Source organism: Acinonyx jubatus, chromosome A2 (genome assembly GCF_027475565.1).
Source record: "Acinonyx jubatus isolate Ajub_Pintada_27869175 chromosome A2, VMU_Ajub_asm_v1.0, whole genome shotgun sequence".
In the NCBI taxonomy this organism is placed as follows: Eukaryota; Metazoa; Chordata; class Mammalia; order Carnivora; family Felidae; genus Acinonyx; species Acinonyx jubatus.
The window spans coordinates 112,312,766-112,339,356 of NC_069383.1; the positions used below are offsets into that span (position 1 = coordinate 112,312,766).

Here is a 26,591-nt window from a genome sequence, read left to right on the forward strand (position 1 = left end):
ATTAGTATTATATCCTCCCTGTTGACTTATTTATACTCACCTAAAATGGTTTTTAGTTGTTGTCTTTGGATTTACAGTATATGTTTTAAAATAATTTTAGTATACCTTCAAATTATACCACTTCACATGTAGTGCATGTATCTTAATATTTTATGTTCCTAATTCTTCCTTTCACTGTCACTGTTGTTAATATATTTTATTACATATGCTATAAATAACCAGTACGTTGTTCACTGCTCCAGACAATTGTATTTTAGAGTAATTAAAAATCTGAAAGAGAGGGGTGCCAGGGTGGCTTAGTCAGTTAAGCGTCCGACTTCAGCTCAGATCATGATCTCGTGGCCCGTGGGTTCAAGCCTCACATCAGGCTCTTTGCTGACAGCTCAGAGCCTGGAGCCTGCTACTGATTCTGTGTCTCCCTCTCTCTCTGCCCCTCCACCACTCATGCTCTGTCTCTCTCCATCTCTCAAAAATGAATAAACGTTAAAAATTTTTTTTTAAAAATCTGAAAGAGGAAAGACTTTATTGTACTTTCGTTTATTCATTTTTTGGGTAGATCCAAGCTTTTCACCTGTATCCATTCTGCCTGAAGAATTTCCTTTAATATTTCTTGTATGGTGTGTCTGCTGGCAATGAATTCTTTGTTTTTGTTTGTCTGAGAGAGTCTTTATTTCTCCTTATGAAGAATATTTTTACTTGATATAGAGTACTGGCTGGGCAGTTTTTTTCTTTCAACATTTTTAAGTTGTCACTCCATTGTCTTACTTGGCAACGTTTCTGACAAAGTTTATTATAATCCTTATTTTTGTTCCTCTGTATGCAATATGTTTTCCCCTCTCTTGCTAACTTCAAGATTTTCTCTTTGCCTTTCAGCAATTTAAATATGATAGGCCCAGGCATGTGTATTTTGGTGGGGGAGGATATATTTATCTTATTTGTTTTTGGAGCTTCTTAAGTCTGTAGTTTGGTGCCTTGTCACTAATTTTGCTTAGTTCTTGGGCATTCTAATACTTCTTCTCCATTCTTTCTGTCTCCTGCCATTCTAAGTATGTGTATATTACATTGTTTGATTTTCCCACAGTTCTCAGATGTTCTCTCCTGTTTTATTTTCCTACTGTTTTTTCTTCTTTACTTTTCAATTTGGGTAATTTCTGTTAGCTTATCTTCAAGTTCACTGATTCTCTTTTCGGCTGTTTCAAGTCTACTAATAAACTTTTGTTCTTTGTTACTGTTTTTATTTCTAGAATTTCCACTTGATCCTTTCTTATAATTTCCATGTCTCTGAATTTGTAAATTCCCTTCTAGGTCCAAAATCTGTCATATCTGAATCTAGTTCTGATGATTGCTTTGTTTCTTCAAGCTGTGTTTTTGGCATACTTCATAATTTTTTTGTTGAAAGCTGAACATATTGTATAGGATAGGAGATACTGAAGTAAATATTTTATATGCTTGAAGAAGACTGCAAATTTCTGCTAGACCCTGGCATCATGGCCTGAGCCAAAATCAAGAGTCCAGATGCTCACTTAAGCCACCCAGGCATCCCTTTTTCTGCTCTCATTTAAGGTGGAATTTGTGTTAATTTGTTAGGGGTTGGGCTATATTTGAAGTTTATTATTGCCATGGTTACCAGAGTTGATATTTGTTCTTGCCATGGGAACCCAGAGACTTCAAGTTTTTCTAGTGTCCTTTGTCTCCTAGCGTCCCTTATCTCCATGCTTAGCTTTGGATTTTCCCTCTATACTGTTTCTCAGAGCCTGTCTCTTGCAGCTATATTCCACTGTTATTTTTATTTGGAGCTTGTTAGTGTGGTAATGGAGGATAAGAGGAATTCTTGATGGTCTGTTAAGCCTCAGATTTAGGCAGATGTTAGAATCTGGGTCTTGTAGATGTGGGCTTCACAAAACTTTACATTCCACTTCCTTGGGTAGAGTTTCTCCTCTTCTTTCTTTTTACCCACCTGCAGTGTCTAGATTAATTTTTAAAACCTAAGGATTTTACTTATTTTTTTATTAAAATTTTTTTAATTAAAAATTTTTTTTCATGTTTATTTTTGAGAGAAAGAGAGTGTGAGTGGGGAAGGGCAAGAGAGAGGGAGACACAGGATCTGAAGCCGTCTCCAGGCTCTGAGCTATCAACACAGATCCTGACTTGGGGCTTTAAGTCACCAACCAGGAGATCATGACCTGAGCCAAAGTCATTTGCTTAACCGATTGAGCCACCCAGTTACCCCTAAAACGTAAGGTTTTTAAAGTTAAGGTTTTTCAAACCTCTCTCACCCTGCATTAAGGTTATTGTTACTTTACAGAGAGTGAAAATTGTGTGTCAGTATCCTCAGTCTCTTTTTCTTTCCTTCAGCTCTAGTGGGATTCAATCAGTGTCCTCTGGGTAGTTGATGAATTTTTCTTTGCAGATTAAGCCTTTTGTTCCATAGGGAGATGGGGGAAATAGATCTCGGCTGATTGGCATTGGCTATTCTACTCTTCAAGCTCCATAGGTATGGGTGAGGGCAAGGATGAGGAGCTTTTTCTGCATATTCTCAGATCTACGCCCCTGCATTAGAGATTCTTTTGAAGTTCCTGGAAAAAAGTGTACATCAGGGTGAGAACTCTTATGATTGCAGCCCCCAGGGGCTTTCCAGCCTCATGTTAGCCCACATTCAGTCTTAAGCAGTTTGTCAAAATTATATTTTAAATCCTCCTAACTGCAATGGAATTCTCCCATGCTCTTGGGACTATATTTCCTTTAGTTGGAGAGAAAGCTTTCCCTTTTTCCGGGTTTTGGGTATTTGTCCAGCCTCTGTGTTGCTCTATCCCTGCTGTATTTTAAAAATTTATGTATGTATGTTTTTTTGAGTATAGTTGACATAACAGTGTTACATTAGTTTCAGGTATACAGCTTAGTGATATGACAAGCTTATGCATTATGCTATGTTCATTCACCTCAAGTATAACTACCATCTGTGTCTTTACATCGATATTACTTTGTTACATTGACTGTATCCTTATGCTGTGCCTTTTATTTCCATGACTTATTCCATAACTGGAAGCCTGTATTTCCTTCCCGCCTTCACCCGTGTGGCTCAACTTCCCATCTCTGCTGTATTGCTAGAGGTTAGATCAAGAGAAAATGGGGTTTGGGTAGGAAGAGTGTGATTCTTTTCACTCTCTGAACATTAGGAATCCACACTGTGGTCACAGAGTAACTTGTGAGACTTACCTTAGGGCTCAGCATATGATCAATTTTGGTAAAAGATCTCTGTGCTTGATAGAGTATTTATTCTTCAGTTATTGGGTAGTGTAGGTCTGGTTAATCATGCTATTCAAATCTATATTTTTATCCTTTTCTAATCTCTTTCTGAGTCATTGGTCAGCTACTCAGAGTTGTTAAAAGTTTCCCCATTATGATTATGGATATTTTTCACTATTTGTAATTTTTCCAACTTTCACTTTATATATTTGAAGGCTATGTTATTATGTGCATATGAATCTTAAATTGTTATATCTTACTCATGAGTTATACTTGAATTCTATGAATTATACACCTATAAATGCTTTTTGCATTAAAGTCTACTTTGAGTACTATTAATATGGCTAGAGAGGCTTTCTTTTAGTTTATGTCTGTATGACCTTCCTATACTTTTTAACTGTTTTTTCTTTTTTTTTTTTTTAAGTTTATTTATTTTTGAGAGAGACCAAGACAGTGTGAGCAGGGGAGGGGCAGAGAGAGAAAGAGAGAGGGAGGGAGGGAGGGAGAAAGAATCCCAAGACCAAAGTGGGACTCAAACTCATGAAACTGTGAGATTGTGACTTGAGCTGAAACCAGGAGTCAGGCGCTTAACCAACTGAGCCAACCAGGTGCCTCCCCGTCTTTTTTTAAATGTTTGTTTATTTTTGAGAGAGACAGAGACGGAGTGGGAGTGGAGGAGGGGCAGAGAGAGGGGGAGGCACAGAATCCAAAACAGGCTCCAGCCTCTGAGCTGTTAGCACAGAGCCCAGTGCAGGGCTTAAACTCACGAGCCGTGAAATTATGACCTGAGCCAAAGTCTGATGCTCAACCGACTGAGCCACCCAGGCGCCCCTATTTTTAACTGTTTTCTTTTTATTTTAGGAGTGATTTTTGTGAACACCATAATAGTTGAGTTTTGTTCTTTATTAGTGCAATAATTTTTGTCTTTTGGTCTGATTATATTAGTGTAGTTACTGGAATATTTGAGCTTCTATTTGACACCTTATGTTTTGCTTTTATATTAAGTTCTACTTGTTCTGTGATCTACCCTCCTTTTTGCATTCATTTGGGCATTTTAATTTGTATTTCCTTTCTATTATCATAGTAATTATGTATTATTTTACTACTTTTTAAATGTTTACCCCAGAGATTAACACATGTGATTCCTTCCTTTTTAAAAATATGTTTATTTTTCAATATGTAATAATAGTCGTAAGGCACAGAATTCAAAAGGTACAAAAGACTATGTGATAGGAAGTCCTCTCTCACATCTACCCACGAGCTACCCCATTCTTCAGTTGCCTTAGGAATGTATATAGACCAGTAGAGTCATCTAGCATCTTTACTGGCCCCCAAACATATTGTGTTTACTGCTCTTCTAGATGGAAATCTTGGTCCATATCTTCCTGCTTATTCATCCATTTTCTCATCCTTCAAAGCTCAGTTAAAAGTTTCATGAAGCTTTCCTGAACAAATCTGTTCTTAACTGATCTTCTAATATTAATTGCAGTTTTCTTCACACATTTTAGCTTAATAATATGGTTTTGTGCTAGTTTCCTTTTGTTTTAAGTACGTGAATCTGACTTTCCGTCCCAGATTGTGAGTTCCTCAAGGGCAGGGTAATATGCTTTCACTTGGTCTGTATAATGCTGAGCATAAAGCAAATGCTCCCCCAATACTTGCTTAATTAAATAGTTTCTCTGGTAATGGCTGTCAGAAGGTCGTTTTCCACAAAAATTTCAATTTTCGTGCATCTTGATTCTCAATTGTACATGGTAGATACAGTTTTTAAGAGTTAGCTTTGAATGCAATATTACAGATCTAGAATTGCGAACTACTTGAAAAAATATTTGCTTATAAAATTGCCTTTATGTGCTTGCTTTGTATTTCATTTTAAGTTTAAAATTAATAGCCATTCCTAATTCAGTATGAGAGTGTAAAAATATTCATTGCTATTTATTACATGTGCACTTCCTTAAGTACTAACAAGTTAGCACTTTTTTCAAAAATATCTTCTTTGTTGATTATAATTTTTCTTCATAACATTTGTGAAAAATTAGAAGACACTGAAAAATATTAGAAAAAATTACCCTACTCCTACCAGTGAAAGATAAATATTAACATAAACATATAAACTCAGTTTTTTTCTGTGTATATGTAATAGATAAGCTACCCATCTAAGTTTTTCACTTTGTAATTCTTAATGTTCACTTTCAGCTTTTCCTGAAAGGATTCCTGTACACCTTAGAAGTGCTTGAAGAAGAGTGATAAAGGCAAGTATACAACTCTTTATGGTTAGTGAAATAACTTGGTTGATAGCCAAGCCAAAAAGCTTTGGTCACCATATCTATCAGAAAAGAAAAAAAAAGTAAAGAAATAAAGATAATTTATATATAATTTGAATGGTTTTCCAGAGCACCCTCCTAAACATTTGCCAGAGTTTTAAAACATAACTTTTAAACTTATTTCTGATTTTAATTCAGAGTAGATTGTTTCTTGAATGTGAAGTAATGGTGTATTATGTCTTTCTAGAAAAATTGTTAAAATTTCGGAGAATTTAACAAAGTTCTCTGAAATACCTGGTCTGTAGATAGCTACCTTTTCCTTCTCTTTTCCTTACTTTGTATTCTTTCCCCTCTTTTTCCTTACATCCTTCTACTCTCTTTTCTCTTTCTTTACTTCTTCTGGTTTACTTATAAAAACTTTACTTTTCAGAGAAGCTGAGTGAATAAAAGTGAAGCCAACATTTCTATCTTATGATACTTTATGATTGAACTTGTGTTAAACCAGGCATCTCAATATATTGTTTGGAGAGTTTTATAAACTGAGCAGGGTTACTCATTTGAATTTGCTGTCTTAAAGGAGAAAATAAAGGAGTCCTAAAAAATTTTGACATTATTGAATTTGTTTAGTGCTTGCATTCTTACTGTCAGCAGTATACCATCACTGTCTTTGGTATTTTGGACACAGTATTTGACCTTCCATCATATTTGGTGTATATCAAAAGGTAGCCTTAAAGATTTTCTGTTGACCTACAGAAAATTTTAACAAGCTTCAAAATTTTGACCATATTTTTTGTTTGTATTGTTATCACAGCAGTAATGCAGATAATAGATACAAGTATAAATACTAGTACATTTTAGAGTCAGTGCAACAGGTTGTTTTTAAAAATTCTTATATTAGAACTTGATGTTTAAAGCTTAATTTTGCTTTTTTAGGGTTCCATGCTAAATAGGCCTCTACTTAGTATGATTAAGGTATGTCTTGCCTTTAGAAATGCCAGAATTTATTACTGTTGTAGTATATAACCTTTGCAGCTGTATAGATAGCCTGTGCAAGCTTTGGCTTGGAAATTGACACTCTTGTTTCTAGGTTTTCTTAGGAATGCTGTTATTTTTTTATTTGTAATCAGTCATCATTTCCAGTTGTTTGAAAATAAAGATGATGTACAGATGCTAGTGAAATCTCAAATGAAGTTATGTTAAAAATGTATTATGTTTCCCCCCCTTTTTTTTTTAATTATCAGATGGCCATTTGATTAGCTTATAACACTGCCCAAAGAAACAGGTTTACAGGTAACATCTTTATATATAGGACAAGTAAAATTACGTTATTTATTTGGTTTTCCAGCTAACTTTGACACCATTCCTTTATTGTGGTATCTTTTACTCTCATGGGAGAAACTTCTATCTTTTGCTTCCAGATACAACAAAAAAATCAGTTGTATTATTTAGCTAATGGAATACAAATAAGGAGAAAGGTAAATTACTACCTTATTAGTCTGCTGCTTTCACATCTTCTCATCTTCTCAGGGTCTCAATTGCCCAGATTAGTTACTGGAGTATCTTGGTTACATAACCCTTCTTCTCTGAGGGGCTCAATGCTTTGTAGGGTGGAAATAATTCAATAACTATTAGTGTGCTCCACAAACTCATGAGTGAAGGTGAGTATAATTAAATATATGTACTACTGGCAATATTGGCAATATTTTTGCCCTCAAGGAGCCCCAGAAAACTCCAGTAAAGGCCAAGACAGTCATTAACTAATAAGGATTAAGGGTTTCATTCTGAGCTCCCTCAATGGGAAGAGGAAAAACAAAAGCAATGTGCAATCAGGAAAAGGGCAAGAGGCCCCGGTGGTATGGCAGGATTTCAGCATGACCACAAAGAGTTTAAGCAAAAAGCAGTGAAATTTCCTGTTCTCATGACTGCTACTCATTTGCCTAATTTAGGAGCAAAGAATTTTGTGGTATTTAGAAAGTGGGAAGGTACTGTGAGAGATAAATGTCTTTAAGTCTGTCGTGATGTTTATGCCTCTGAGTCATGAAGAGGTCAGGAGATGAGTAAATAAGTATGAAAGAATATGGACAGCAGAGCCACAATGACAGTGCCATATACACGGTAAGAAGGTCTTCCTTCTGAGAGTAGTTACCAAGAAGAAAACTAGAGGGTTTGCATTCCTACCCCTCTGAACTCTAGTATCCTTTAGTTCACAGTTAACTCTTACATTCCAGCTAGTTTATGCCTTCTAGATTGCTACTTGGTGGCAAGGAGTCTCCATATCCCCAGAACATGACCCCCATAGGGCCTTACTAGTAGTGACTTAGGCTGTTCAAAGTACTTGGTAGTATAGGGAATTTTAAAGCTCGTTGAACAAAAAATTGAGGGAAAATAGGGAAAAAAAGAACATCCTATATCATATTTTGTCCTCAGGTTCTGTGCATTAATACAAACTTATTTATTTGCAGAACCTCAATACAGAAGTACTGTTTCTTTCCATTAAATCTCATCCCTACCATCCCCTTTCCTTTTTTTTTTTTTGCATGTGATTTCCATAACCATGGCAGTTTTGCTGACTTTACATCTCTTAGTTTCAGCTTCCTTTTAATTTCCTGCATTTAATATTGGTGTGTGATTGCATTTTAACCTTTCTTTTTCTCTACTCTTCCGTCTACCCAGTTACTGTGTTACTTCGTTGCTTTTAATTTGTGTGGATATGTGAGAAGCTTCTGTCAGAGATGACACTATTCAAAGAAAGGGATTTCTTTGAATCTCTTTTTCATAGGGTAGGGTGGGGGTGGGGACCAACTCCCAGCTGTTCAACACTTGTCCATTTGAAATGTAAACTGTCTTGCTTCTTGTTCCCCACCTCTGGAGTGACTCTGAAGCTCTCTTCTTGATAGTTGGTACAGGGCAAAGCTCTAGTTTCTGTAGAGACAGATTCTGCCTGGATCATTTGCTCATGTGGTGCCAGATGGTCCTTTGTGTTCAGCGGAGAATTCAACTTGCAAGATTTTTGTTTCCATTTTCTTCTCAATAAACACCCCTGTTTACCAGTGACTGATGAATATGATTGGTAACAAGAAATTTCTCTTTTCCATTAAAATCCACAGTTAGATTGGGATGTCCACTTGTCACTATTATTCTTTGAATTTACTTTGCTGAGTTTCAGCATATGGACAATTAACTGTGGTTGTGACTGAGAGGAATTAAATTGCCTTATCTAGACTGTACGTATGAATGGTCTGTTCCTTCTTGATTTCCCAAGTAATGGCTGTTCTGTAAACTATTATTATGGTTTCCATTCCAAGATGACTCCTCTGGTATTCAGTTCTTCATATGTTGAAACCTGTAGGGATTTTTTTTTTTTTAACATTGCTATTTTCATTTGCTGTGTACTTATTTTTAGCTTTTTTCCTATTCTAGAAAATAATCATTACCCATTATCTAGAAAACTGTCTTTTAATCTTCTGATTAAAGATTGCTTAATGATATTGCCTGTTTGTTTGGCTAGTGGCATGTTTTTTTCTTTAACACTGAAAATTCTGCATGGACTTATAATAAGATGCTCTTTTCTTTCTTTCTTTGCTTTTCTTCTTCTTTTTTTTTTTTTTTTAAGCATTAGATAGGCATGAAGCCTCCGTCTCACAGCTGCATGTGTAGTTACTGTTGAAGCAAATGCCTACCTAATTTGACAGTCTTGGTGTGTTTAAAATTTTTTGAGTTTGCAAATAAGCATATTAAATCTACTGATGGAGCCTTCGGGCAGTGAACAGTTATATGAGGACCCTGATCCTGGAGGCAAATCCCAAGATGCCGAGGCCAGAAAGCAGACAGAATCAGAACAGAAGCTGTCTAAAATGACCCACAATGCTTTGGAGAACATTAATGTGATTGGCCAAGGCTTGAAGCATCTCTTCCAGCACCAGCGCAGGAGGTCATCAGTGTCTCCACACGATGTGCAACAAATTCAGGCAGATCCAGAACCTGAAATGGATCTGGAAAGCCAGAACGCATGTGCTGAGATTGATGGTGTCCCCACCCACCCCACAGCTCTGAATCGTGTCCTGCAGCAGATTCGAGTGCCACCCAAGATGAAGAGAGGGACAAGCTTACATAGTAGGCGGGGCAAGCCAGAGGCCCCAAAGGGAAGCCCCCAGATCAACAGGAAATCTGGCCAGGAGATGGCAACTGTTATGCAGTCGGGCCGACCCAGGTCTTCATCTACAACTGATGCTCCAACCAGCTCTGCTATGATGGAAATAGCTTGTGCTGCTGCTGCTGCATGTCTGCCAGGGGATGAGGCAACTATAGAGCGGGTAAGTCTGCCAGATTTCCTTTTTCTGTTAACTTACTGTTCTTTATATCTAAGACTCTCCAAACTTCTTTTTGGTAGCTAAAAAGAGATAGCAAGGACCTCAAAGTTGTGGTAAAAAAAAGTTTTTTTTCTCATTAAATACATGGGATGAATAATACTCATTCTAGCTAATGAATGGATCCCTATAATTATATTCCTATTTGCTTCCTAACATATTGCTATGTTCTGTTTATTTTACCCTTTTGCTAAAACCTTCAGTATCTTTCATGTGCCTTTTGTGTGTTAAGGGCTCAGTTTTATGGTAGAGGAGCAAACATGATTCTTGTTTTGGTTTTGCACATGAATTGACTTTCTTACATTAATGAAGGCAAGAAAGCTCTAGAATCTGGGTTTGTCTGCTTAGCATGGGAATATACAAAATTGGTTATAATTTTCATATACTGTGCCACATCATCAGCATTCAGTATACATTTTGCATTCTGTCATAAAGTGCATGCATTCTTATAATTTACTCTTAATAAACAGGTTTTTTAGGTTTGCCTGGATGGGAGAACTAGGCTTAACAAATTTAGGGGGAGCTCTTTTCGTAAAACTTAGTTTTATGAAAATAACTTAGTTAAGGCACATAGTAGAAATAGTTCTGATAAGGTTTGAAAACTTAGGTACATGTAGCCAGGCAGGTAGTAACAATGAGTGAAGTCATGTTATGGGGCTAGGACAAAGTGGAGAGTACAAGTCCTGTCTAAAGGGGCAATGTCTTCTTAGCTTTAGCTGATGGTTGTGATTTGGGACTGTGAGCCCAGTCTTGCCAGGTCTTCTGATTTGAGAAATTTGAAAATGAGTTTAGTCATTTCCTGATTTTTAACCTGTTAGTATAGAAGCCAAACTGAACATATTTGTGGGCCAGGTCTGCCCTATAAGTCACCATCTTGCTGTGTTTTGGATTTATTTTTATGTATTCCTTAAGTTTTAATGATTAATCAGTCTCACTTTTATACTGTGTCTGCTTCTGGCACAGGCAAATTTATTTTACTGAATATTTAGCCTGGAAATATAAATATTGAATCCTTTAAACCTCTCCATCTAAATGTGACATTAGAAACAAATGAGTAATAGACAGTAGGTCATTTTAAGAAGTTAAGCCTGTCTGAATAACATATTCACCAGAATAGCAATCATCAGAATAATTATTCACATCATTAAAATTAAAGGTATAAATGAGGAAAATAATATAAATTTATGTGCATAATAGTTACCTTTTTTTTTTTAATGTTTATTTTTGAGAGAGAGTGTGAGCGGGGGAGGGTCAGAGAGAGAGGGAGACATAGAATCTGAAGCGGGGCTCGAATTCATGAACTGAACCATGAGATCATGGCCTTAGCCCAAGTCAGACACTTAACCTACTTAGCCACCCAGGCGCCCCCATAATAGTTATCTTTGAAATAAAAAGGACATTTGGTCATTGATTATACAATCTAGTTGACAATAACTAACAGTGCAACTATATAATTTGTCTTAATCTGTACCAGAGAACACTAAGAAATTTTTTTTTTTTTACTCGTGATTCTGTGATTATAGACTTTTATGTTAAAAATTAGGGGCGCCTGGGTGGCTCAGTCACTTAAGCATCTGACTCTTGATTTTGGCTCAGGTCATGATCTTAGCTCAGGGTCAAGATTGAGACCTGCATTGGGTGTGGATCTCTCTCTCTACCCCGCCATGCCCCTCTGCCCTTTCATGTGCACCCTCCCCCCACTCTCAAAAAAAAAAAAAAGAAAAAAATTGTAAGTAAAGCATATTGTGTGTGTTTATATTGCTTTAGAAAACTTCATAGAGAGCCAGGGGGGGAACATTTTTAATAATTGTTTCTTTAATACATGTATTTACAGAAAAATCCACCGATTTTACTTCATTGTTTTATTTTAATCCCTGTGTAGTTAACAGTATAGTGTTAGTTTCAGGTGTACAATATAGTCATTTCAACAATTCCATATATTAATACTACTCATCAAGATAAATGTACTCTTAATCCTCTTCATCTGTTTCATTCAACCCCCCCTACCCACCTCCCCTCTGGTAACCATCTGTTTGTTGTCTGGTTACAAGTGTTCTTTTGGTTTGTCCTTTTTTTTCCCTTTAATCATTCATCTTGTTTCTTAAATTCCACATGTGAATGGAATGATACAATATTTGTCTTTCTCTGACTTATTTCACTTAGCATTGTATTCTCTAGATCAATCCATGTTGTTGCAAATGGCAAGATTTCATTCTTTTTAATGACTGAATAGTATTCCATTGTGTATATGTACCATATTTTCTTTGTCCATTCATCTGTCATTGGTTACTTGGATTGCTTTCATAATATGGCTATTGTAAATAATGCTGCATTAAATATACAGGTGCATATATGTATTCAAATTAGTGTTTTTTGTATTCTTTGGGTAAATACCCAGTAGTGCAATTACTGGATGCCGTTGTTGTTCTATTATTAATTTCTTGAGGAACCTCTACTGTTTTCCACAGTGGCTGCACCAATTTGTATTTCTACCAACAGTAAACAAGAGTTCCTTTTTCTCCACATTCTCACCAATTCTTTAGTGTTTTTGATTTTAGACATTCTGACAGGTGTGAGGTGATATCTCATTGTGGCTTTGATTTGCATTTCCCTGATGATGAATGATGTTGAGCATCTTTCCATGTGTCTATTGGCCATCTATATGTCTTCTTTAGAGAAATGTCTGTTCATGTCTTTGCATTGTTAATTGGATTATTTGTATTTTTGGTATTGAGTTATATAAGTTCTTTACAGATATTTTGGATACTAACCCTTTACTGGATATGTCATTTCCCATTCAGTAGATTGTCTTTTAGTTTTTTGTTGATTGTTTCCTTTGCTATGCAGAAGTTTTTTGTTTTGATGAAGTGTCCCAATAGTTTGTTTTTGCTTTTGTTTCCCTTGCCTCAGGAGACATACCTAAAAAAATGTTACTCCCACTGATGTCAGAGAGATTACTACCTTCTAGGATTTTTATGAAAACCCACCAATTATTTTTTTTTAAGTTTTGTTTTGTTTTGTTTTTACTTATTTAAGTAATCTCTATACCCAATGTGGGGCTCGAACTCATGACCCTGAGATGAAGAGTTGCACACTCTTCTGACTGAGCCAGTGAGGTGTCCATGAAAACCCACCAATTTTAAATATACAGTTGATTAGTTTTAAAAAGGTGTGGTCATAAAACAGTAGTCATGATGTGGAACATTTCCATCACCCCGCGCTGATTTCTTATGCCCCTTTGCTGTAGTCTGTCCTATTTTCTCTAATCCTTGGCCTCTGGCTACCACTGATCTACTTTCTATTACTATTGTTTTGCCTTTTCTAGAATTTATTATAAGTGGTATTATACAGTATGTAGTCTTTTGTGTTTGGCTTCTTTCATTTAGCATACTGCTTTGGAGAATTAGTTGTTGCATCATTCCTTTTCCTTGCTGAGTAGTATTCTGATGTGTATCTATTTGTTTATTTGTTCCCTGGTTGATGGACATTTGGATTATTTCCATTTTCTCGCTATTATTAATAAAACTGCTATAAACTTTTGTATGTAGGACTTAATGTTTTCATTTCTCTGATTCATATGGTAAATGTGTCTGCCTTGTTTTAACTCAAAAACACTTTTGACGCCCAATGTATGTTTTTTTTTTTCCCCACGCTGACAACCAGTTCTGACACCAACCGGGTGTCCTACAATTCAATTAAATTCTGACAGTAACTCGTTAGAGTTAATGGAGCTCTCACTGTTAAAGGACTTGGTTCCACTTCAGATGTCAGTTGGAAGTCTCAGGTTCCCACCTGTGCTTCTGACCAACCAACTATTTATTCTACAACTCCCTGTTCAGGTTTGGTTATTTACTAGAATGGCTCACAGAACCCAGAAAGGCACTTTACTTACATTTATTGGTTTATTATAAAGGATACAATTCAGGACCACCAAAGTACAACAGCTGCCTAGGGCAAGGTAGATGGGGAGGTTTGGTGATGCACAGCTTTTGTGTCTCTCTAGGTACACCACCCTCCCAACACATAGTGTCCACCAACATGGAAGCTCTCTGAACCGTGTCATTTAGGGAGTTTTGTGGCAGCTTCATTATGCATGTACAGTTGGTTAAATCACTGGCCATTGGTGATTACCTCATTTCCAAAACCTCTCCCTTTCCAGGAGGTTGAGAGGTGGGGATGAAAGTTCCACTCCTCTAATTGAGCCTTGGTCTTTCTGGCAGTCTGCATCTATCCTAAAGCTATCCTGGGGCTACTAGTCATCCAATTAGCACACACTCCAGAAATCCAAGGGTTTCAGGAGCTCTGTGTCAGGAACCTGAAATGAAGACCACATATATATTTATCACGATGCATGTTTAACTTACAAAGTGACTGTGCCATTTTGCATTTCTGTCAGCAGTGTATGAAAATTTTAGTTTCTTCACATCCTCATCAATATTTGGTGTTGTCATCATTTTTAAATTTAGCCATTCTAGTTTGTGAGTGGTATTGCATTGGGGTTTTTAATTTGTATTTTTCTAATGGCATGAAAAGATTGGTAATATTTATTTTTTATGCAATTGGTAAAGATTGGCCGGTGATTTTAAAAAGAAGATTATTTCTAAAAATTGATGTTAATTATTTCTAGACATTTAAGTGATCTGACAATTCTTCAGAATTAGCAGAATAGTCATCCATTCATTCAGTTTGCTATTTGCTTAGTTAATACTTGCTAAGAATGGACTTCTTATAGTTTTAATAATTTTATTTATAATCACCAGTCTGGGAGATAAAGCTCATGTTATTCATGTGTAAAATCAGAATGCAGTAACATTAGTTGTGATTTATAAAATTTGACTAGATTTTTATTTGCTTCTTAGAAGTTTAGGCTACATTCTCTTTGTGAACAACAAATTGGTGGAACCTAAAGTTCTCTACTTACCTTCTTAGCCAATATAATTGGGTTTATATTATATTAGCCAATATAATAGTTTGTCACTTAATCAAAAGTCAGTTGAAGTTTTTATTATCAAAAAATGGTATGTATGTATTTTGAATATTTTACTTTAACTTAAAACCAAGGCCTTAAAATTTTAAAATATAAACCTACTGATTGGACTTTTGTACCTTTCTTGCACTCATTGCATGGATTATAATTTCTAGTTTTTAAGTTTTTATAAAGTGGAGTGATAACCTGGTGACACTTGTGAAGCAGTGTGGGACAGCCTCTTAGATTTTAATCTCTTGAAAGGCTTTGCCCACTTTAAATTCGTTTTTTTTTTTAACGTTTATTTATTTTTGAGGCAGAGAGAGACAGAGCATGAATGGGGGAGGGTCAGAGAGAGGGAGACACAGAATCGGAAACAGGCTCCAGGCTCTGAGCTGTCAGCACAGAGCCCGATGCGGAGCTCGAACTCACGGACCGTGAGATCATGACCTGAGCCAAAGTCGGCTGCCCAACCGACTGAGCCACCCAGGCGCCCCTTAAATTCGTTTTTAAAAAAGCAATGTGCTTTTCTTGAGTCTTTCCAAAGCACCTGTGTTTTCATAGAAATAACAAACCCTTTTATGCTCATCTGATTGGTTTATGTAGTATTTAATTAAATTATTTAGTTATAAATGAATATAACTTAACAAACTGATGTAGCAGCTTAAGTGTATATGGGAGTGTACCATAGTGTACCAGCCATGAACACTGATTATCCTGTGAGGATAAAATCTGCATGTCTTTCAGAGAAAATGAAGTTTGAGAATGATATGGCAAGTTGGTTAATTAAGTGGAAATTAGTTTGGAGAGCTTCTATTTTATTGTATCTTAGTATGAGAGATTGTTTCAAATTCCAAATATGGGTGCCTGTATTTTTGTGTTGAGGATGAAATGTTTTAATACTGGTGGTAATTGTTTGAGTACATTGATATCTGTGTCCCATTTAAGTTAACAGCATTATTACAGACTTGCATGTACATGTATGCATGTACAAACATAACCCTAAGACAAATGTTGAGTTGATTTTCCAATGTAGCCATTGTGTTTTGAAAGCCAGCTGCTTCTGCCTTAGCCATCTGCCACTTAACAAGTCTAGTTTTAAAAGTAGGTTCTTGGCCTTTAAGCTAGATTCCTTTTTTAAATTCAGATTTGGCAGGTATTTATTTGTGCCTAATATGTACAAAGCATGGCTTTGACCTAATGATGGAAATGAGACCTGGTTGGAACAATCATGACATGTTGAACACAAAGGTTCTTGTTCCCTTCCTTTTTGGATTTACCAGTGTCTGTCTTTTACCCACATAAAAATTTTGTTGACATATCCAGTGTCCTGCAGTTACATCATTTAAAGGGTCATCTTCAAATTCACAAAAGCAGTTTTTTTCTGTAAGTGCTTTGTGATTTCAAAGTTATAAAGTTAAATGTTTTGAATTTGAAAGAAGCATGCTTAATGTAGAAAACATTGAACATACAGAGTAAAAGAAGGAAAAAACAAAAATAAGTATTGCGAATATTTTGGCATGTTTTCTCTATACACTACTTACTTAAATATGCAAAATACCTAGAACATTTAAATTTAGTTCTTTTAAGATTAACATTTAAAAATAAAACTAGAGGGACGCCTGGGTGGTGCAGTCAGTTAAGCGTCCGACTTCAGCCAGGTCACGATCTCGCGGTCCGTGAGTTCGAGCCCCGCGTCAGGCTCTGGGCTGATGGCTCAGAGCCTGGAGCCTGTTTCCGATTCTGTGTCTCCCTCTCTCTCCGCCCCTCCCCCGTTCATGCTCTGTCTCTCTCTGTCCCAAAAATAAATAAACGTTGAAAAAAAAAATTAAAAAAATACAAATAAAACTAGAATCTTACTAAATGGACAATTTTGTATCCTTTTTTATTAAAATTCTGCCTTGAGCAGTTTTAGATATCCATAAATACTCTTTTTTAGATTTTTACTGATTGAGTAATATGACAACATATTTTGTTGTAATACCATAATTTATGGTAACTTTTTTATATTGAGTTGGAGATAGAGAAATCAAAATATTTAAATTTCCTTTATGTAGAATGTATGAAATATTTATTTTTATTTTTTAAATTTTAATTTGAGAGAGAGCGTGCATACATATGAGTGTGGGAGAGAGGTGCAGAGGGAGAGAGAGAGAGAATCTTAAGCAGGCTCCATGTGTCCCAGCGCAGGGCTCAATCCCACAACTGTGAGATTGTGACCTGAGCCGAAATCAAGAGTTAAACACTCAACTAACTAAGTCACCCAGGCACCCCTGAAATATTTATTAATCAAGAAATATCTGGGAGTGGTGATAATGATAGCTACATTCATTGTGTGCTTATTATGTAGCAGGCAATATATTTAAACACATTATATAGTTTTCTCATTAATTCTAAAACAGCCCTATTTTTTTCTGCATGAAGCAGCAGAGGCATAGAGAAGTTAAGTATGCCCATGGCTTCACTGCCAGCATGTTGCACAACTAGAGTGTTTCAGAACTTAAATACTAAATGCAGGCATTTACATTTTGATTAGATATGTTTTAATAACATCTGTATTCTAGGCATTATTTCATTCAAAAACTGCTTTTACCTACCATACCAGATGGTCTCTCCATTTTAATGTGCTGGACATTGGTCTGAGTATTTGGGAGATAGAAACGATGTACTTTTTCCTTCTGTACTTTAAAATATTAGCTTTATTTGTATGTATAATACAGAAACAATCAGTAATTGGCACTCAATTTATGAAAATTCAGGGTAGCATTTCATACATAAGATGGTCTTATTTTAGATCTTTCTGAAATCCTTTAGATTTTTAAAAATGGCTACTAAAGATTTTTTTCTATTACACCTACTATTCACCTTTAAAGTTCTCCCGAGGATTTGAAAACTTTCAGATCCTAGACTCAGTGAACTTACAGTCTAGTTGGAGATACAGCAAACAGTATAAAAGTTATCTGTATGATAAATGGTATGGATAAGTTGAGAAGATGAAAGGTCCTTCTAGTTTGGAGTGAATACAAAGCTTAGCGGAGGAAGTGGAGGTGGGCGCTTTGATTTGGGTCTTGTAAGAGAAATAAGATTTAGATGTGTGTGTGTGTGTGGGTGTAGGAGAAAGGATTATTTCAGAAAGAGGAATGATACGAACAAGGAAAATGCATTTACTGGCAGGATAGTTAGGAGAGTGGTCAAAGAAACATCGTGTCAGCTGCCTCAGGTCTTTTTTGGAATGAGGTAGGGTATAACTTGTCTCTCTTTTTTTCTTTCATATCATCTGTTCAACATATTTGACCAAACTTCTGAGTGTCTGTTACATGTAAGATGTTCTGAAAAATGCTGTAGTGGATATATAGGTACATAACACTTGATCCCAGCTCTTAAGATTTTTAGAACTAGCAGGAAAGAGAATATGTACCCATAGAAGAAAAAAGTAACTTAGGAATTTTAATAAAGCACTTTGACATGAAGTATCTCACTTGATCTTCTTAGTACTTCTATGAGATGGTAATGAAGGTCCTTATTGTCATTAATTCACAAAGTAGGAAACATAAATGATTTCAGGGTCACACAACTTGTAAATAAGGAGTGAAGTTTTGATTTCTGTAGGCTGGTCCCCTTTCTGTAATACTCTGCCGCCTCCACATGTAATACAGGATACAATGTGATAAGTGCCACAAGCAATATAAAAATGTGTATTTAGGGAAGGAGTAATTAATTCTGTCCAGAGGATCTGGGAAAGCTTTGAAGGAAGAAGGACTTTAGGTTGTTGATGTGGGTAATGAAGACTGAGGATCTCCTCTAAGTTAAAGACTTTTGGGAATGAAACAAATTAGTGTTTTCTAGTAAACATATACTCTTACAAGGAATCTTACGGACTTGAATAAGACCTCTGACATTTTGGCTGATGTATTGAGAGAAGGCCTAGAACTGTCCACAGGGCTTGCAAGAGGTGCCACATCTTAGTTTTGATATCCCTCCCAACACCTAGTAGGACAACATTTTGCATACAAATATCTCCTGCAGAAATAGCATTTTAAGGTATTTTTTGAATAATGAGCAAATCCTTTTCTCTGCATCTTAAATGTTGTGTCCTTTGGAGTTTTAACCATAGCCATACCACTCTTTTCACTCTTCTGTGAACTTAAATGCTGTCATACTTTCAGTTTCTACTAAATATTGGTCTCCAACTGGGCCAGTCCTGTGATCTTCGGAATTAGTTATCTCACTGTCTGTTGGTTATCTGCATAGGTAATTCAAACTCATCATTTCCAAAATTAAATTCATCATAATCTCTCATAAACCTTTTTATCTTCTAGTATGTTTCCTGTCTCTGTTGTTTCCAAACTTGTATGAATGCAAAAGAAATCATTTAGGACACTAGTTGAAAATACAATTTTTATGCCCTATTCTCAGAATTTCTGATTTAGAAGGTCTGGTATGGAGCTTAGAAAACCGTGTTTTTGTTTTTGTTTGTTTTTTTAATGTTTTTATGTATTTTCAGAGAGAGAGAAAGCGGGGGGGTGGGGTAGAGAGGTGGAGGGGAGAGAGAATCCCAAGCAGGCTCCATACATTAGTGCAGAGCCTGATGTGGGGCTTGAACTCATAAACTTTGAGACCATGACCTAAGCCGAAACCAAAAGTCGGATGTTGAACTGACTGAGCCACCCAGGTGCCCCCAAAACCCTGTGTTTTTGTTTTTGTTTTTTTTAATTTTTTTTTCAACGTTTATTTATTTTTGAGACAGAGAGAGACAGAGCATGAACAGGGGAGGGGCAGAGACAGAGGGAGACACAGAATCTGAAACAGGCTGCAGGCTCTGAGCGGTCAGCACAGAGCCCAACGCGGGGCTCGAACTCACGGGCCATGAGATCATGACCGGAGCCGAAGTCCTGAAGTCGGACGCTTAACCAACCAAGCCACCCAGGCACCCCTCCAAAACCCTGTTTTTAATCAAGGCCTCATGATTCTAGTGCAATAAGTCCCATGAGTTTGAGAATCACTAGATCTGACTTTCTGGAGCCACCAGTCACCCACGTTGTCAACCTTAGCGTTATTCTGATCTCTTTTACTCCTCAATCACATGATCCCCAAGTTTGTCCCTATTGTCCATTCCTAAGTCAGTGCCCTGGTTTGGGCCTTCAGCTGTCTCATTGCTCTTTCAAATCCTTTTTTCATGCTGCATGTAGCTTGTGAGGGCTATCTAAAACAAAGCAAATGGTGCCATTTCCACTGCTTAAAAGTCCTTCACTGGCTCCACCATTACATGAGGAGTAAAGAAATTTCCTTAAAATGGCATGCAAGGCCTTCTAGCCCATGTGGACTTCTTTACCTCATGCCATTCCCTGTCACATATAGAACCTAGCATTTGTTTCCCACCCTTTTTATTCTTCCTCTAAAGTTTTCATATTTCCATATTTTGGTTTATGTTTTAATCATTTATTCAGCAAATATATATTATCTAATATGTGCTAGGCACTGCAGATATTATGATGAGCAAAAGCAGATGTGATTCTTACTCTCATGGAGTTTATAATCAGATGGGGATGCATATTAAACAGTCATTCAAACAAATTAAGTTTTCAACTGCGACATGTGCTACTAGAGTCTATCATAGAGAAATTTGACCTAGTCAAGGAAGTCAGGGTATGGCTTTCCTGAGGAGGTAACAGAGCTCGTAAGGATAAGCTGAGGTTTATTTGAGATAGCTGAACTGCAGGTACAAAGGCCCTAAGAAGGCGGGGAGGTTTGCTGAGTATGAATGATAGAATGGCAGGTATATATACTTGTGTATGTACATATGCAAGTGCATACTGGATAAGGCTGGAGAGATAGATAGGTGCAGTTCATACAAATGTTTGCAGATAATATTAAGGTGTTTTTCTCCCACTTAACAGGGATGAGTAGCATCAAAGCATTTAAACAAGGTGTGTGTTGGGGGAGCACTATATCAACTTTGTGATTAGAGAATACGACTGTGCTTATAGAATGGACTGGAGTAGGTTCAGACTGAATACAGGTAGGTGAGCCAGAGGGCTATCATAGCAGTCCAAGTGAGAGAGGACAGTAGTTTAGATCAAGGAATTAATGGTAGAAGTGAAGACAAGAGTTACCTGAGGGCAGGGTATCTTTTTTTTTTTTCCTTAAGTTTATTTATTTTATTTTGAGAGAGAGAGAGAGAGAGTGTGTGTGTGTGTGTGTGTGTGTCTGTGTGTGGGCACAAGTGGGGGAGGGGCAGAGAGAGAGATAGAGGAAGAGAATCCCAAACAGGCTCAAACCCATGAACTATGAGATCATGACCAGAGCAGAAGTCAGACGCTTAATTGACTGAGCCACCCAGGTGCCCTGAGGACAAGGTATCTTATTCACATTTGAACTCCCTGTGCCCAATACTTCTGTCCTTGGTTTATGTGTTCAGTGAATTAGTGAGTAGTAAATAGACATGGGGAGCAAGAAAGGAAGTCTAATTAGTGAGTTTGAAAATGCACATGGTTGGGGCGCCTGGGTGGCTCAGTCGGTTGAGCGTCCGACTTCAGCTCGGGTCATGATCTCACGGTCGTGAGTTCGAGCCCTGTGTCGGGCTCTGTGCTGACCGCTCAGAGCCTGGATCCTGTTTTGGATTCTGTGTCTCCCTCTTTCTCTCTGACCCTCCCCCATTCATGCTCTGTTTCTCTTTGTCTCAGAAATAAATAAACGTTAAAAAAAAAATAAAATGCACATGGCTAAATCTTTGAAACAGAGTAAGCTTTTATTCAGTCATTCATCGGTATTTATTAAATACCTACTATGTACCAGACAGTGTCCTAGGTAGTTTGGATACATCAGAAAACAAAACAGTCAGAGATTTCTACCATTTTGGAGTTTACTTTGATTGAAAGAGATTGAATACAATAAATACAACAAATGAATTACATGTTATGTTGTGAGATGAGGAAGTATTGTGCAAAAAAATTAAAACGAGATAACAGAGATCAAGACTGTATGGAGGGGAGGTGTAAAGTGGGATGATAAGAGTAAGCCTCATTGAGGAGGTGACATTTGAGTGAAGATTTGAGATGAAGGAGTTACTCATGTGGTGGGCTACCTGGGGGGTGATAAATATTCAAGGCAGATGAAGTAACCTCAGGGTGAGAGTCTGCCTGAATGTTAAAGGAATAGCAAAGAGGCCAGTGAGTGAGCACAGGACAGTAGTAAGAGATGAGGTCAGAGAGGTCACAGATGGTCAGATCAGGTAGAGCTTCATAGACATTGTAAAGATTGAACAAGATGGGGAGCCATTGGTATTTCACGCATAAGAGTTATAATCTTATTTTTTAAAGAATCACTTTGGCTGCCATGTGAATAGACTACAGGGAATCTAGGGTGCAAGTTAGGAGTCTGCTGTAGAATCTAGGCAAGAAATGATGATGGCTGAAACCAGGGTCTTAGCAGTCTTAAATAGAGCAGTGAGAGAACTCAAAGCAAGAAAATAACAGTGGTCACTTTGAAGGTCCCAAGTAGAGTTTCCCTAGAAGGCAAACGGAGTTGATTATTAAGAAAGGGCTTCTCTATGAAGAAAGGAATAATGAGCCATGAGGTAAATGTTATACAACAGCATAAAATATCTTCGAAAAACTATTAGGTTATTGCAATAGAAGACCCAGTGAAAGAATGAGACTTGAGAAGATGGCTATTGAATGTGTGTTTTCACTATAGGCTAGAGATAGGCTGTGTTTCAAAGCAATGGTGAGATTCATAGTGGTCCAGAAGTCAAGTGTACAGTTTATGGTATAAATTGAGATTATCATTAAGTAAATGCTTTGAAATTTCAATGTAGTATATAAATGTGCCATGGTATTAGGATACTGTTAATGTTTAAAAATAGAGTGATAACATCAAGGGGGGAAATAGAATTGGGGGGGGGAGAAAGGAGGCCTTCAGATTCAGAATAGGCTCATTTAGTTGGGTTCCCTCAAGTTTTTATCTACTATAATCATTGTTTGTGGTGAGTCAAACTTTTAAACACTCAGATTACTTGTAATATTAATTGTTAGATTTTATATCTCATCCTCAAATAGAAGAGTGGAAAATAATTGTCACCTTAAAGTTTGCTTGATTATAGTGGAGAACAGTTTAAAAAGAAAAAGGCTTCTGTCCTGGATTTGCCATTTACTAGCTGAGTTATTTTAGGCAAGTTACTCAACTATCTGATTTTTAGTGCTCTTGCCAACTTTGTTCTTTGAATCTATGATATAAAATATGAAAAATTGTACAGATGAAAGTGCAGAGCTGGCGAGGGCACTGAGAGCTTCTATGATGATGTCTCAGTTTATTTTCTCTTCTTTTATATCTTATTAAAATACTGAGGGATCAGAAATATTTTTTGCTATTGTTTGTTTTTCATACATTTGTGTTCAGTAAATGTTTATTGAGTGTTTGACCTAATGTTGTTTTTGGCTAGTGCTCTACAAACTTTTTCTGTAAATAGTGGTAGTAAATATTTTTGACCATCTGGTCTTTGTCACTACTCAACAATGCATTGTAGCATGAAAGCAGCCTCCCACAATATGTAAACCAATCGGCATACCTGGGTTTGGCTGTAGTGGACAGTATCAGGCCATGGCCCATACTTTGCCCACTCCAGATTTAGGTGCTGAGAATATATGAGTGAGTAAAACAAGTAAAGAATATTTTCCCTTGTCAAGTTTACTATATAGTAAGAGGAGGTAAATAAAATGTGCAAATAAAATACAGTAATCTCCCACTTCTCAAAAGTTAACATTAAGCTTTTGCTTTTGTGTTAGTGTTTATTTTGACTAACTGAAAAAAATTTGAAGAGGATTTTTGCTTTTATGAAAAAAGGCAAAAAGTGACAGTGGCACTCAGCATTTGTTTTGGAGTGAGCAGTTAAAGAGGGCACAACTCTAGCAGCAAAAGTAGCACTGCCAAGCTCCTTTCTTGGGAACTACATTTAGCATCTCAGCATCAAGCTGTCATAGCCTTGAACTGGATCTGTGAGCAACTGTGCTTTATCTCAATTTATTTTGTGCATCTGTTAGCAAGATGTGTCCTAGGGTATCAGAAAAGCCTAAGGTTATTTTTTTTTCTGCGAATGATCAAAATTTTTTTCATATAAATTAATGGTAATTGCTTCTTTGCTTTATGCCATTTCAACTTACAGAAATTTTCATACGAATGCTGTATTTTGGATAGTGTGAGAAATCTGTACACAATAGGACAGTTGTGAAAGGAAGTGAATTCTAGGGCAGGAAATTTTAAGCAGAGTGGTCAAGGAAGACCTCATTGATACATGGGCACAGACCTGAAGGATAGGAGGAAGCCAAGAGATATCTGGGGAAAAAATAGGCCTGGCAGAGGGAAGAGCAAAAGAAAAGGTCCCAAAAGCCTATAGTTAAAGAAATTGTACTGAAATTGTTTTCTTTCTTGGCATTTTAATGGGAGATGATCATGCACATCAAAGCCATGAGTCATAACCTCTTGTCTGTGTGTGCCAGATGGGTGAGGAACAATACTTGGAACAATTCCTAGAATTTGATTTACGTGGATTAAATTTATGTTGTATGATTTAAATGTTAATACTTTTTGCATTGTTAAAAAATTCAACTGAGTAAAATTAAAGTTCTTGCTGCCTTTATTCAGCAATTCAGTGACTTGGGCAACATCTAGTGTGTGACAAATAGAAAGGAGCTCTAAAGAGCTGTACAAAGTGAAAGATTTTATATTTATAGACAGAAAGGAACAGAAACAAGGAAGTTATACTAGGCAAAAAAGCAAATTGATTACATTACTTTTCCTTAGGGGGTGGCAGGGGGTCATCAGGCAGATTACCTGACTAATACTGATCAGGTAATTCCTGATTGGTTGGTTTATGAGTCCCTTTCTGGGAGAGGTAAAACTGTAATTAGATTCTCAGTTGGGTAATGTGGGGCTTAGCATAAGTGACTCCCTTTTGGGCCAGTTATCTTGTTTTTAATAAACTTAGATGTTTGTATGTGGCTTTTAGAATAGTCGTGTCAATTGCCTAGTCTAAGGTATAGTTTCAGGTAACCTTTTCTCCCCAAGTGTATTTGTCCACTTTCTCAAATTCAACTTAGGTACGTACATGACTCAGACAAATTTCTGAATATGAAAATTGAAGTTATTTTTCATTAAGTGGGTCATTTCTTTGTAATAAAGCCTTTTTATTTCACCAGTACAGCTATCTCTTAAGTACCCCTGAGTTGGAGATTAGCACTTTGAGAGAAACGAGTTATAAATTGTGTTATAGCCTTATTCTCAAAGACCTTACAGTCTTGGGGGTGGCAAGATTTACATAAGTGGCAATTAAAGAAGCAGGGTGATGTGGTGTAATCAAGTCCAGAAGTCAGAGGCCTGTGGTTTTAGATTCTAGGAATGTCTTATTGCTCTTATTAAATATCAGTGTGACCTTAAACAAATTAAACTCCATAGGTTTCATTTTCTTCATTTTTCACATGAGGTCATTGTACTGAGTAATATTTATTGTTACTTCTAATTTGAAAATGCCACAAGTTAAACTTGGGCTTCCCAGTCTTTTTCATGACACACATAGAAAATATAAACATCTGTCCAGCACACCGGGGTAAAGTGATGACATGTTCATAGCCAGGGTAGTTGATCTAGTCACTCTAGGTTCTGCTTGCCCACCTGGAGGTCTGAGGGTGATCAATATCTACAGCATACTTACAACTCATCTTTGTGGCTAAAATCGTTAATAAGAGAACAAAATATAATCAGTTGTTACTGAGTTAAGGGCGGTAGAAGTTCAGAGAAGGGAGAGCTAAGTATGGGGTCCTGTTATTGACAGGGGCTTTATAGAGTGTGTGCTCCTTGGAGGATGTCTTAGGAGTATGAGGCACAGTAAGGGTAAATCTTCATCCTAAGACAACACGATACCTGCAGATTTCAAGTTTCAAAATAGCTCAGGTGTGCTTTAAAGAAGAAGGGGAAAAGAATAAAACCAAACCCCAATTGTGAGTCTCTAGAGAGCTAGATAGAACCCTAGGGCCTAACCAGTATGGGGACTGGTAAAACATTTAGAGGAAGTAATGAGAGATAAGATTGGAAGAGTGCACGATTATGTGTAGCTGATTTTTAAAATGTCAGTTTGGGGGGAGAGAGCTTTGATTTAGCATTATAAATGTGAAACTAAATAATTCTAATGATGTGATTAGAAGCAGGAAGCCCTCACTATAGATTTTTGAAAGGAGGTTTGCATGTTGAAAATGTATATTTAAAAAAAAAATTTTTTTTTTTACATTTATTATTTTTGAGAGACAGAGAGAGACAGCGCAAGCAGGGGAGGGGCAGAGAGAGAGGGAGACACAGAATCCGAAGTAGGCTTCAGGCTCCGAGCTGTCAGCACAGAACCCAATGCGGGGCTCCAACCCACGAACCATGAGATCATGACCTGAGCTGAAGTCGGATGCTTAACCGACTGAGCCACCCGGCCACCCCGAAAATGTATATTTTTTAATAGTTATGTTCAAGATGGAATAAAAGAGGAAAAAAAAAATAGCTAAGGTATCAGAACTCAGTGGAGCTGAGCTACTGTCATGTAGCGTAAGCATTTACCAACAACATTTAATGATTTATTTCTATGGGAAAAGTCACTTTGAGTTTCATTGTTAGAAATGGTTTGTAGATTCCCAGACTGGCCCCAAAATTCCATTCCTACAAAATCTAGGTGAAATATTATACCCTATTTCACAATTACAGTGGTAACTAAAT

General features: G+C 36.8%; 1 protein-coding gene across 2 annotated transcripts in view; it reads left to right on the plus strand.

Moving 5' to 3' along the window:
- Positions 1–26,591, plus strand: part of TMCC1 (transmembrane and coiled-coil domain family 1) — a 240,686-nt gene that overhangs the window by 44,314 nt on the left and 169,781 nt on the right. Inside the window, exons 2-3 of one of the 2 annotated variants that reach the window (XM_027042708.2) lie at positions 5,443–5,502; positions 9,134–9,823. In XM_027042708.2, the coding sequence (XP_026898509.1) occupies positions 9,257–9,823 (567 nt within the window). In that variant the 5' untranslated portion in view covers positions 5,443–5,502; positions 9,134–9,256. The remainder of the gene's footprint in view (positions 1–5,442; positions 5,503–9,133; positions 9,824–26,591) is intronic. The other variant, XM_053218907.1, reaches the window with a different exon arrangement.